The sequence below is a fragment of the Neoarius graeffei genome, chromosome 22, assembly GCF_027579695.1.
Source record: "Neoarius graeffei isolate fNeoGra1 chromosome 22, fNeoGra1.pri, whole genome shotgun sequence".
Classification (NCBI taxonomy): domain Eukaryota; kingdom Metazoa; phylum Chordata; class Actinopteri; order Siluriformes; family Ariidae; genus Neoarius; species Neoarius graeffei.
Window position 1 is genome coordinate 10,859,658 of NC_083590.1, and position 12,294 is coordinate 10,871,951.

The 12,294-nt window shown below is 41.3% G+C and overlaps 2 protein-coding genes across 3 annotated transcripts in view; both read right to left on the bottom strand.

Moving 5' to 3' along the window:
- LOC132870625 (NACHT, LRR and PYD domains-containing protein 12-like) overlaps positions 1 to 9,083 on the bottom strand; it is a 47,188-nt gene extending 38,105 nt beyond the window's left edge. Inside the window, exons 1-5 of one of the 2 annotated variants that reach the window (XM_060904363.1) lie at positions 8,706 to 9,083; positions 7,998 to 8,140; positions 5,812 to 5,928; positions 5,312 to 5,428; positions 176 to 229 (exon numbers count right to left, since the gene is read on the bottom strand). In XM_060904363.1, coding sequence (XP_060760346.1) covers positions 176 to 229; positions 5,312 to 5,428; positions 5,812 to 5,928; positions 7,998 to 8,050 — 341 coding nt within the window. In that variant the 5' untranslated portion in view covers positions 8,051 to 8,140; positions 8,706 to 9,083. The remainder of the gene's footprint in view (positions 1 to 175; positions 230 to 5,311; positions 5,429 to 5,811; positions 5,929 to 7,997; positions 8,141 to 8,705) is intronic. The other variant, XM_060904362.1, reaches the window with a different exon arrangement.
- Positions 1 to 12,294, bottom strand: part of LOC132870621 (NACHT, LRR and PYD domains-containing protein 3-like) — a 627,732-nt gene that overhangs the window by 500,323 nt on the left and 115,115 nt on the right. The gene's annotated exons all lie outside the window — the stretch shown is intronic.

Below are 12,294 nucleotides of genomic sequence, written 5' to 3' on the forward strand. Positions count from 1 at the left end.
ACATTTTTTTTCTGACTGGTTTCCACAGATAACCATTCTTTATGATGCTAACACTATGGATCTACCTGATTTGACTGTATGTTTTCTATAATCTAATCCTGTAGATAATAACAGCAGAGAGGTTTATAATACCAGTGCGTCAGTGTCACACTCATGGTGTTGGGTTTGATCTTACCCTGTATCTGTGATGAAGGTCTTTTCTCTTCTGTCTCCTGCCTTCTGTAAAACACTGGGAACAAAAATAGTCGTTGTTAAAGACAACTTTCATCCCTTTCATACTGTAGTCTCAGATTTAGCCTGAATTTTACTGCAATTACTGGAGCAAGTGAATAATTATTTAGAGAACACAGAACTAAAGATATCACCAACATTCTGGACCTGGAAAAGGGGGAAAAAAAAAAAAGTGTGACCCTGTTTTAATTTTAGGTTTCTATTTTTTTTTTTCTGCCTACAGTCCCCTCCAAAAGTATTGGAATAGCAAGGCCAGGTGCTGTTGTTGTTTTTTTCTTTATAATGAAGACCTTTCAGTTTGAGTCCAAAAGATGAATGAGATGAACTGAAACAGCTCATTGTTTTTTTTGTTTTTTTTGCATATAGTCGCATTTCGGGCGGCATGGTGGTATAGTGGTTCGTGCTGTCGCCTCACAGCAAGAAGGTCTGGGTTCGAGCCCCGTGGCCAGCAAGGGCCTTTCTGTGCAGAGTTTGTATGTTGTCCGCGTGGGTTTCCTCCGGGTGCTCTGTTTTCCCCCACAGTCCAAAGACATGCAGGTTAGGTTAACTGGTGACTCTAAATTGACTGTAGGTGTGAATGTGAGTGTGAATGGTTGTCTGTGTCTATGTGTCAGCCCTGAAAGCATTTTAGTATCACTTAAGACCAAGTAACTATAATATACAGTTACGTCCATAAATATTTGGATGGAGACAACATTTTTCTAATTTTGGTTCTGTACATTATCACAATGAATTTTGAATAAAACAATTCAGACGCAGTTGAAGTTCAGACTTTCAGCTTTAATTCAGTGGGTTGAACAAAATGATTGCATACAAATGTGAGGAACTAAAGCATTTTTTTTTTTTTAAACACAATCCCTTCATTTCAGGGGCTCAAAAGTAATTGGACAAATTAAATAATTGTACATAAAATGTTCATTTCTAATACTTGGTTGAAAACCCTTTGTTGGCAATGACTGCCTGAAGTCTTGAACTCATGGACATCACCAGACGCTGTGTTTCCTTCTTTTTAATGCTCTGCCAGGCCTTTACTGCAGCAGTATTCAGTTGCTGTTTGTTAGTGGGCCTTTCTGTCTGAAGTTTAGTCTTTAACAAGTGAAATGCATGCTCAATTGGGTTGAGATCAGGTGACTGACTTGGCCATTCAAGAATATTCCACTTCTTTGCTTGAATAAACTCCTGGGTTGCTTTGGCTTTATGTTTTGGGTCACTGCCCATCTGTATTATGAAACGCCGACCAATCAGTCTGGCTGCATTTGAGCACACAGTACGTCTCTGAATACCTCAGAATTCATCCGGCTGCTTCTGTCCTGTGTCACATCAATAAACACTAGTGACCCAGTGCCACTGGCAGCCATGCATGCCCAAGCCATCACACTGCCTCCGCCGTGTTTTACAGATGATGTGGTATGCTTTGGATCATGAGCTGTACCACACCTTCGCCATACTTTTTTCTTTCCATCATTCTGGTAGAGGTTGATCTTGGTTTCATCTGTCCAAAGAATGTTCTTCCAGAACTGTGCTGGCTTTTTTAGATTTTTTTTTTTTAGCAAAGTCCAATCTAGCCTTTTTATTCTTGAGGCTTATGAGTGTCTTGCACCATGCAGTGAACCCTCTGTATTTACTTTCATGCTGTATACTCTTTATGGTAGATTTGGATATTGATACGCCTACCTCCTGGAGAGTGTTGTTCACTTGGTTGGCTGTTGGAAAGGGGTTTCTCTTCACCATGGAAATTATTCTGCGATCATCCACCACTGTTGTCTTCTGTGGGCGTCCAGGGGCCTCATGTACAAAGACCTGTGTGGATTTCCCACTAAATATGTGCGCACGTCAAAATCGGGAAATTTGCATACGACCAAAAAAATCCGGATGTATCAATCAGTGTGTACGAAGGTTTCCACGCACTCTCCTGTTGTACATCCCAATCAACGTGGAATTCGGTGCACATGCACGAGCCCCGTTCCCCGCCCTGTCTCCTCCCTCAATTATTCCACACTGAATATGTTAATTAGTATAAATAGACCTGCAGTAAGGCCCGCGTTAGGTAAAAGACATGGCAACTTTTACTAACGCGTTAATGTTAATTAAATGTTAGAAATCTCGCGTTAATCAAATTAACATTTAACATTTATTATTACCATTTAACATTAACATTTATTCGCGTTAATCCCTGCCTTTAGCACAGTGTAATAGAATTCACATACATCACTTAATTGTTCTGTCACCTCCAATTAAAGTGATGTTCAAAGTGTATGCTATGAGACATGCAACGGTCACTGATTGTATGCCACTGAATGTGAATGTAGCCTATACCAAGATAACGGTATGATTCGCATCGTCCGCAGTGCCTGCGCCACAATGAGTGTCTATTTGAGTTACATGGGTTTTGAAAACAAAAAAACACCTTTAGTGCTCTAATGTGTACATTTTTTCGGGGACACCCTGTATTTGAGGAAATGTCTTCCTCTCTTAGTAGGCCCAATATTCCTAGCCACATGTAACCAGAAAAACATGTGCACATATTTTCCACAATAGGATTTTAATGACAAATGTATTCTAGCAGGGTGCCAGGGAACAACAGGAGGCCCCCAGTCCATCCCACCCGAGCAGGAAGAGGACCCCCAGCCGAGCAGATCCAGCGTCACTGTCACCTGCCCCCCTTCTCCACCGCCTGCCCCTGTCACCGGGTCCACAGGCCGGGTGCTGACACGCGCGGTCCTTGAGTCGCATGGGAAAATTTTAAAGGGGATAGAGGCGATTAACGACAACCTCGAGGGAATCCGCGAGGAATTGAAGGAACTGAATAACACATTAAAAGAATATCTTAAAAAATGGTGTCCCGTCTGTCCTTACCTTTTCACATTGTGGCTATTAAGCGCTGCCGGGTTTGTATGCCATGTCGCTGTGGCACCTCATTGTGAGGCCCAGGGTCTGGGTCCTCCGGCAGGTCTCGCTCCATTATTGGCATGCCGTGCCGCTGCGCCACATTGTGTAACACGCCACACACCGCGGTTGTGTCTGATTTGTACGCACTTGGAAATCGTTTCATATATTGATCTTGGTAATTATGTGATAAGGCTACCCCACGCAACATCAACTAATAATATTTCAGTCTGACACCTTGCGCCAAATGCGCGAGGAAGATCTATTAAGCTAGCTGCAATGCATGGTCCTGCATGTGCATTCTTTAATTTAATTAATTAACCAATAGTCAATGGGAATAATATCGAAATGATATTGCTGGGGTTTCTCATTTCCCGTAATTACAATATGGAAGGGATGGTTGATGGATCTGTTGGCATTTACCCAACAGTCTCACATTATGTGTCTCGACAATGTCGTATGACTGACATACATTTCAATTCACGCATCCTGATGTTCCGATGCATTTTTGGATGCCTCTTATTGCCATGTCATGACTCTTGACCAAGTAGGCCTAAATGTAGTTGCGTTGCTCTGCCTCTAAAGGGGTGTTCACACGGCAACTTTTACTCTGGTGTAGCACCGGGGCTGCCCCGGTAGAGCGTTCACACGGTACAAGTTATACCGGTGTAGCCCCTGAAAGCTGCTTAAACCGGTGCAAATCTAACCCTGCTCGGGAGGTGGTTAAGAAATTTACTCCGGAGTAAATGCTAGTTTGCGGGGCAGCACCGATATAAAATGGGACGTCTGAACGCTACAGGGGTAGACTCACTACGCGTGAGGAGAGTTGATTACATACGGGCATTGCATAATTTACATCCTCGTAGTCTATTTTGCGCTTCCAAAATGGCGAATATCAGCAATAGAACTGCGTGTCTTCCAGTGTTGCCAGATTGGGATTTTAAGTGCATTTTGGCGGATTTGAACATATTTTGGAATGGAAAACATCAGCAATATCTGGCAACACTGGTGTCTTCATCCACGTTGTTTTCCCGGCGCTTGGTGACGCCATGACAACCGGGAAAAGGAAGTACATTTTCACGCATGCGCATATTTCATTTCCGCATTATTACTATCGGAAATGATAGTAATAATGATAGGAAATGATAGTAATAAAAGGAAATGATATCAAAACTTTATTACTATCAAAGGAAATGATAGTAATAAAGTTTTTGCTACTATTGCACGGTCGCAGAAACTGCCGTGTGACCGCAAGTGGGGCTGCACCGGTGCTAACACGCTTCTCTCTAGTAAGCAGGGTTGTGACGTGTGAACGCTGCGCAAAATTTACACCGGTGTAAGATATATCGCAACAAAATACATCGGTGCAGCATCGATGCAAATATGTGCCGTGTGAACACCCTACAAGTGTCGCCAAGTACCAAGATGCACCAGAAATGTGCGTACGCCAGCCATGAGGTTTGCGTAAAGTACCGCACTTTTCCACGCCAAGTCAATCTTTGTACATACGAATGTTTGCACAGAAAGTGACGTACGTAGCTTTTTTGTGCGTACGCAAGCTTTGTACATGAGGCCCCAGGTCTTTTTGCATTGATGAGTTCACCAGTGCTTTCTTTCTGTCTTTCCTTCTCAGGATGTACCAAACTGTAGATTTTGCCACTCCTAATATTGTAGCAATTTCTCGGATGGGTTTTTTCTGTTTTCGCAGCTTAAGGATGGCTTGTTTCACCTGTATGGAGAGCTCCTTTGACTGCATGTTTTCTTCACAGCAAAATCTTCCAAATGCAAGCACCACACCTCAAATCAACTCCAGGTCTTTTATCTGCTTAATTGAGAATGACATAACGAAGGAATTGCCCACACCTGCCCATGAAATAGCCTTTGAGTCAATTGTCCAATTACTTTTGGTCCCTTTAAAAACAGGGTGGCACATGTTAAGGAGCTGAAACTCCTAAACCCTTCATCCAATTTTAATGTGGATACCCTCAAATGAAAGCTGAAAGTCTGGACTTTATGTCCATGTCCATTATATAACTATAACTTGAATATGTTTCAGTAAACAGGTAAAAAAAAAAACAAAATTTGTGTCAGTGTCCAAATATATATGGACCTAACTGTAAATCACAATAGCTGCTAATGACAGTGGAGCTCATCCATTACTGTGACTTTAACTATGAGAATTATGGGATGTTACCTGTGTATAGGTGAGGGGTTTCCACTTTTAAAGTTCAAAGGAATGATCATAGATCCATCACTCTTCATGGAGACACAGCTGGGTTCTGGTGAGTCTGATCTCTTTATCTGGAGTTCACTGTACAACATTACAGAGAGTTCATTACAGAAAACAGTTACAGTTTTTGATTGATTTGTTAATTTGACTAACAAAAACAGTGGAATGTGTCTTTATTGGTTATTTAAAGGATTTTGTTCACCATTACTATTATTTTGTCACATCCAGATAAATTTACTTCCTTATCCTTTACGTGACACTGTGAAACACTGAACTTCACAGTTACTGATATTAATTACTCTAAAATGTTTCGTGAAATTATTGGAGCAGCACTGGGACCTAATTAAAGTATAACAAACTGATAAATATCAAAACTCTCCTAATGATCTGGACTGGATAAAGGAATGTGTAACACAGCCTTTCACTCTACAGTGACTTTAACTATGAGAATTATGGGCTGTTACCTGTGTACAGGTGAGGGGTTTCCATTTTTAAAGTTCAAAGGAGGAATCATAGACGCATCACTCTTCATGGAGACACAGCTGGGTTCTGGTGAGTCTGATCTCTTTCTTTGGAGTTCACTGTACAACATTACAGAGTGGACATGAGACAGTTTTTCTTCCACAGAATTCTGACACAAAATACCGCTGAGATGAATTTGTATCATATTGTATATCACCATATTTCTGTTCAATATTCATTATGACCTCCACCTCTTCTTACACACTCGGCAGCAGCAGCAGAGGGAGTAGCACACGTGATGACACTCATTTGTTATTTTAATAATTTAAGGCACAATTTACCCTCAAACAATCTTTCTACATTAACAACGGCACCATGAAATAGCTTTATTACAGCTCCACTGAAAAAGATTAAAAAAAAAACGTTCATAACGGGGAAAAATACACCTGATGTTATAAATCCTGATCTACTTTTCTTCTGCACTAAACTCCAGCAGCGACTTCACCGGCTCTCCAGATCTCTGGGGTTATAGTGTAGCTATCTGTCTAGTAGCTTTCTAACAGAAACAGGAAATACGCATCATCCCAATGAGCTAATCCTGTTTCTCATCACAGCTGCTGTAAACGTGAATAAACAAAGGAACCCATTCATAAAAAAAAAAAAAACAGTAGAATAATGTTATTACCTCATAGTGCTTACACTTCCAGTGTTCTCTACTTTTCAAAAATAAAAGGTGGTGCAGGGGGTTTGGGGGCCGCCTAGGCCACCAATGGGGTCCAAGCTGACGGACTTTGGGCTTTTTTGACAGTCTAACTGGCCAATAATTCATAGGAAATGCTAAATCATTGTTAAAATCATTTTACAAAAAACTAACACATTCTTACTGTCCATATCATCTTTGTCAATGTGAGACTCATTTGACATTTCAGTTGAGACTGATGCACCTGTTGTGCATCCCTGAATTAATTATATTTTTTCTGTGTGCGAAAAATAAATGAACTTTCATGCATAAACAAAATACCCAATTACAATAAATGAATACTTTTTTACAATACACACAATTAAATGTTAATTGGGTGAAACCGCTACAATCCATGCACGAGCTGGTGCGTGTGCCTGAGACTGGCACTACAAAGCCAGCCCGGCCTCCGTAGTTTGGGTTCTTTGACCCAGGAACCTGGAAGTCCTGCAGTAAACAACCACAGAGAAGCAACGGGAAAATGCAGCTCTCGCCTACACAATCACAGATACTTAAAATAAAAAAATCTGAACTTAACTAATGTGTGTGTGCTATTATATGATGACTGTAACTGGATATGGTCAGAAAATATGATAGATAAGCGTAACCGTGGCACAATAATGCTACAAACACCCGTAAAGTTATTTACCTGCTGGCTAGCTGCAGCTTGTAGCTTCCAGCGTTACTATGTGTCAGTATAGTGTAATATGGTGCGGTGTAGTGTAATGCAGGGATAGACCTCAATCTGGCTTTCTATTGCAATCGCATAACCACTTCAGGTAGCCCAGTATGCATTCGTTTAATGGTCTTCTGTGTGTTAAATAGCTACAAAATTATAATAAAGCATATACTTTATGATTTATTTGGTGTATACTGATGAAGTTCCTTTTTTTTTTTTTGGCCAAGGGAAGGGTGGCGGGCCAGAATTATAATGTGGCGGTGCGCCACTTTAAAAGCGCCCGTAGAGAACACTGCACTTCAATCATTTCTGTTTCCCTTCTTTTTCTACAGAAACATCCTGTTCTAATTATTGTTCTTAGTCGATAGGATATGAAAAAAAAGGGAATGATAACTTTAATGGATCTTCAGACTCTCCCAAAAATGCTGATGTGTCAGTATCTGAGTTGAACACTCCTACTGTATTGATACTGCAGTGGTGCGATTTGTGTCAACACCGTCTCATCAGTCTGGTCCTGTGAAGCCTGTATTGGGATACGACTCGTATCGTGGCTTTAGTGTATCGTTTCATACCTACTCTTTAACTGCTTTATTATTTTTATAAGAACATCATTTTACTGACAGTGAACAGAATCTGAATGTTTAAAGTGGTGACTGATACCTTTTCATTCTGAGGATAAATTTTTGTTCAGTTATTCTTTTCATATCTACTCACTCCATATTTCAGATATGAACAGTTAATGACTAAAATATTAGAACATGGCAGCTTACCGCTTTTCTGAGGGTGGGGTCACATTATCTGTGTCCAGATCACAGCTCTCCATTTTTGAATATTAGTGTATGGACACACAGCTCATGGACTCACTGCTGATTCCTGAAGACACTGATCTCTTCTTCTGGAATTAATTTCACTCCTAGAAAAGACAAAATAAACATGTAGTTAATACTGAAAAAAAAAATCCTTCACATCTGAAGGTGACTAAAATCATTTGTAGTGAATAGAAAAGCTACTTCAAGTCTAATACTGTTTTCTTTACCACCATTAAATGGGTTTTTGTTGAGTTTAAATGTGTGCAGTTCATTAAAAGTGCTGTAAGATGTCCTCCTCTTATAGATTCCCTCACTGACTGAAACTCATGAGCTTTTCACACACACTCCATTAAAGTCCCAGTAAACTTTAAATCACCACATTATGTGATGAAGGGAAACACAGGTTTGATATTCCTCATATTATTTCTGCTGGGAGAAACTAATAAACAGGAAATGACGAGCTGGAAATAAAATGTTTTATAATTAAACTCCCCCAAACTCTCTGAGTGTTTAATAGATGAGAAACTGAAGAGAGAAACTCGAATATAGAACACACAGCCGATAAACAGCAGCTTTACAGGGAAGATGATTTCAGTTGCGCAGTTTTACTGCTGTTTTTACACGAGCTCAGTCAAATACAACCACATTTCTCTCCAACACAGCACTTACTTTTACTCAGCACTCCATGCTGGGCTTCATTCATCTCACCGCTTCTGCCTGGGGTTGCAGTTTTGTTAGTTTTTCCAACAGCAACAAAATGGTCCCGAGGCTCAAAGATTGTTATTGATACTCCTCTCTAAAACACACAGACTTCTGTCTGCCTGCTGAGAGAGAAATACGCCACACCCTGCTCTGGAATCGTTGAGGGGGAAAAAAACGATGAAACTCGAGTTCTGCAACATTCCTGAGCGTGAAAGTGTAACCATGGGAACAGGCGTCACAACCAGGGCGATGGGGGTGTTGTAAGTACCCTGCCTGGGAAATCCCATGCTGCTTTGCACAATCGTTCCGATCTGAAAAGACAGCATGGAAACTATGGTCTAAAGGCTCTCCTGAGTTAGGGAGCCAATCAGAGAGCGGGGAGGGGTGGAAAGACGGTGACGCGTACTACTCGACAAACGGAAGCTTGTAGTTTATTTGGGACTGTTTACGGATCACATTTAACATGGCGGCGAGCGATACGAACCAAACTTTCGATCATGCTTTAGACACTGTTCTGAATAGTTTAGAGCGAAAGTTTGTTTAAAAAAAAAAAAGAACAGCGTTTGGCGTTACAGTCTTTCTTCGTCGCTCTAACTACGTCACCGGGTACAACTGCCATGATTGGCCATGGGCTACGTATACGCCAAATGATAGACATTCGCAACGTCCAATAAACGGCCGTTGACAATCGTAAACCACACCTCCCCTACGAGAAATTCAATAGGCTGATTCCAGACCATATTTCACTTGTGATATGGTCTGGTGTTAACCAGACTATAACTACCCCACTTTCACTGGGACACAGATGTAGTTATGGTAGATTGACAGAATGGCCATCCAGCCAATCACAGCCAATTCATCAGTCAGAGAAGAAAGAACAAATTCAAATTCCACTGCTGTATAGGCCATGTATCTACCCTTACATACGAGAAAAAAAAAGTTGAAACTGTGAACAAATTTAAGCTCTGGAACAATATTGTATCAGGCTGTGTTGATACTGCAGTCAGTAATGTAGACTTTCCTTCACAGTGGTGTTTTACTGAGTGATTCTAGCTCACATTTTCCATGGAAGAATATAAATATCCTGGAGGAGATGGCTAGGTCGATCATCAACCAGCTAGCTAGCCATATGTTCATGCTGACCAATGGTGTTTGGGTTTATGGAGTGAGATAGCACTGCCACAACAAGAGAGCAAGTTCAACTGTTAGTCACATGTTTTTGGGCCATCTCTTGTCCCATTGCATTTTACTATCATAGAATTGTCCCATCAGCTACAGTTGTTCTATTTCATGCCATATGCCTGTAATTATGATGCAGAAAAGGAAATGAGAGACGAGTATTGACTCCTTTTTGAACTTGATGAGATGATTCAGTTCTCGTTGGTGTGTTATTGCATTCCTTCACGTGTCTTATGTCAGTGAACATTGAGGTAATGGAAGGCTCCTTGTTTGGTCATTTTTAAGTTCAGTAACTCATTCCTTATGACTGCTATGTTCTGCTTGTTTAGGATGGACAGTTACAGCAGGAATCAACCTCAGTGAGACAGGAAGGAGTTACCAATAATATTGCACAGGTGAGCAGATAAATAAAATGAGGTTTAAGATCTGCCCTCATCTTTCAGGAAAGCTTCGAGATACAGCATACTTCAGCAGCACTCTAAAAAAAATCCAGTGGTGAAAACAATCCAGCAGCTGGTTCCAGAAAACATCCCAGAATGATTTAAAATAACCCAATAAAATGGCCCAACAGCCTCAACACAGCATTTGGGTTGAAAAAACAACCACACACATGCTTTCCTTATTCTAGGGACAGAAAGTTATGTATGTAAAACGAAACCCACCATTCCACCGATTCTGATCTTTCGCTCCCATGCAGGAAAGGCAAGCTCCGGCCCTGGAACACATCAACCACTTTTAATCGTTTATAGAGCCCCACTACAAGTCCAGGCCACTTTAATTACCAAGAAAGAGAATAACAGTGCTGTCAATAATAACAATCTCACATAAAAGCTGTTTGTGAAAAAGATAAAAGAAGGCACACTGTGACAAATTTCTGTAGTTTTCACAGCATTTTTACTGTATAATGAACAAATCCTTCCTGTAGAACCTGTATACAGTACATTAGGGGAGAGCGGGGTAATGTGAGACATCGGGTAATGTGAGACACCCCTTGTATCTAGGCAACAGAACACAATTGGGGTCATGTGACCATTATGTTTTCAACCCCCTCCCAATCCCCCCTTGCCAGGAAGGTGAAGTTGGTGCTGTGGTATGTTTTTTTTTCCACAAAAATGTGTTTTTTGCATGTAAAAGTAAATTTTCTTGCTATGAACTTAATCAAATATTGTGTCAAAGCAAATTGATTCAGGTAGAAAAACTTGTATCATACATGTTGATGAACTTCCAACATAGAAAACCATGTGATTGATGCTAGTTGAAGATTAGCCTGAATTGCTAGAGATGTAGTTTTTTTTTTAAATGGTGGCTGTGGGGTAAAGTGAGACAAATGCTGTGGGGTAAAGTGAGACACTGTCTCACTTTACCCCACCATGAAGCACAAGTTAAGTTTAGTCTTAAACATGATCCAGATAGTCCACTCCCTGCAAATGAACCACCTGCTGCAGATGATCCACTCGCTGATGCTAATCCATCCACTCCGCGTGGTCCACATGGATGTGCCTCGCCAGCTGACTCAGATGTTCCCAGCCGACCTGGATATATGTCTCCTCCTGAAATCCTAGCACTTCCCAAATGTCCCCCCAGAGCACAAACCAAAAGAAAGCATGTGAAGACAGCCATCCTAACAGATACTCCTGAGAAGCAGACAATAGAAAAGGCTTATGAAGAGAGACAAAAGAAACTGGCAGAGAAAAAGCAAAATAGCAAAGAAAAAGGAAAACTGAAAAAGAAAGCACCCAAAAGGAAAATCATAGATAGCAGCTCTGAGGAGAGTGATGTCCCTGTCCCACTTGATGATGAGAGCTCTGAGGATGAGAGAAGTGATCCTGGAAACACAGATCTGAACGTGGGTGACTTTGTCCTAGTTAACTTTGCAACCAAACACAGGAGTCTCCGTTACGTTGGCATGGTTGAGAAAGTTGAGGATGACGAAATACGTACACAATTCCTCAGAAGAATCCAGGGAAACAAGAAACAGTGGGAGAGACCCATGTTTGCTATAAAAGAAAATGATGTGGCACATGTTCCTAAAGGTGATGTGGTGAAGAAGCTGCCTCAACCTAATAGGCCTGGAGGAACCACACGGAGAGAGCAACTCTTCACCTTTCCCTGTAACTTTCAGGGCTGGAATGTAGAGTAGGCCTTGTTATAGAGTATGAGGCTGATGTTCTAATCCAGGTGGGTCTAGCCTGTGTCCTGAGTCCCAGGCTGTTCTAGCTGGTTCTGATGGTCCTATGTTCTGAGCCCCAGACTGTGTACTAACTGGTTCTGATTATGGGTCCATGTTCTGACCCCCAGACTGTGCACTAGCTGGTTCTGATTGTCCTTTGCTCTGACCCCCAGACACTAGCTGGCTCTAAAGGTCCTGTGTTCTGAC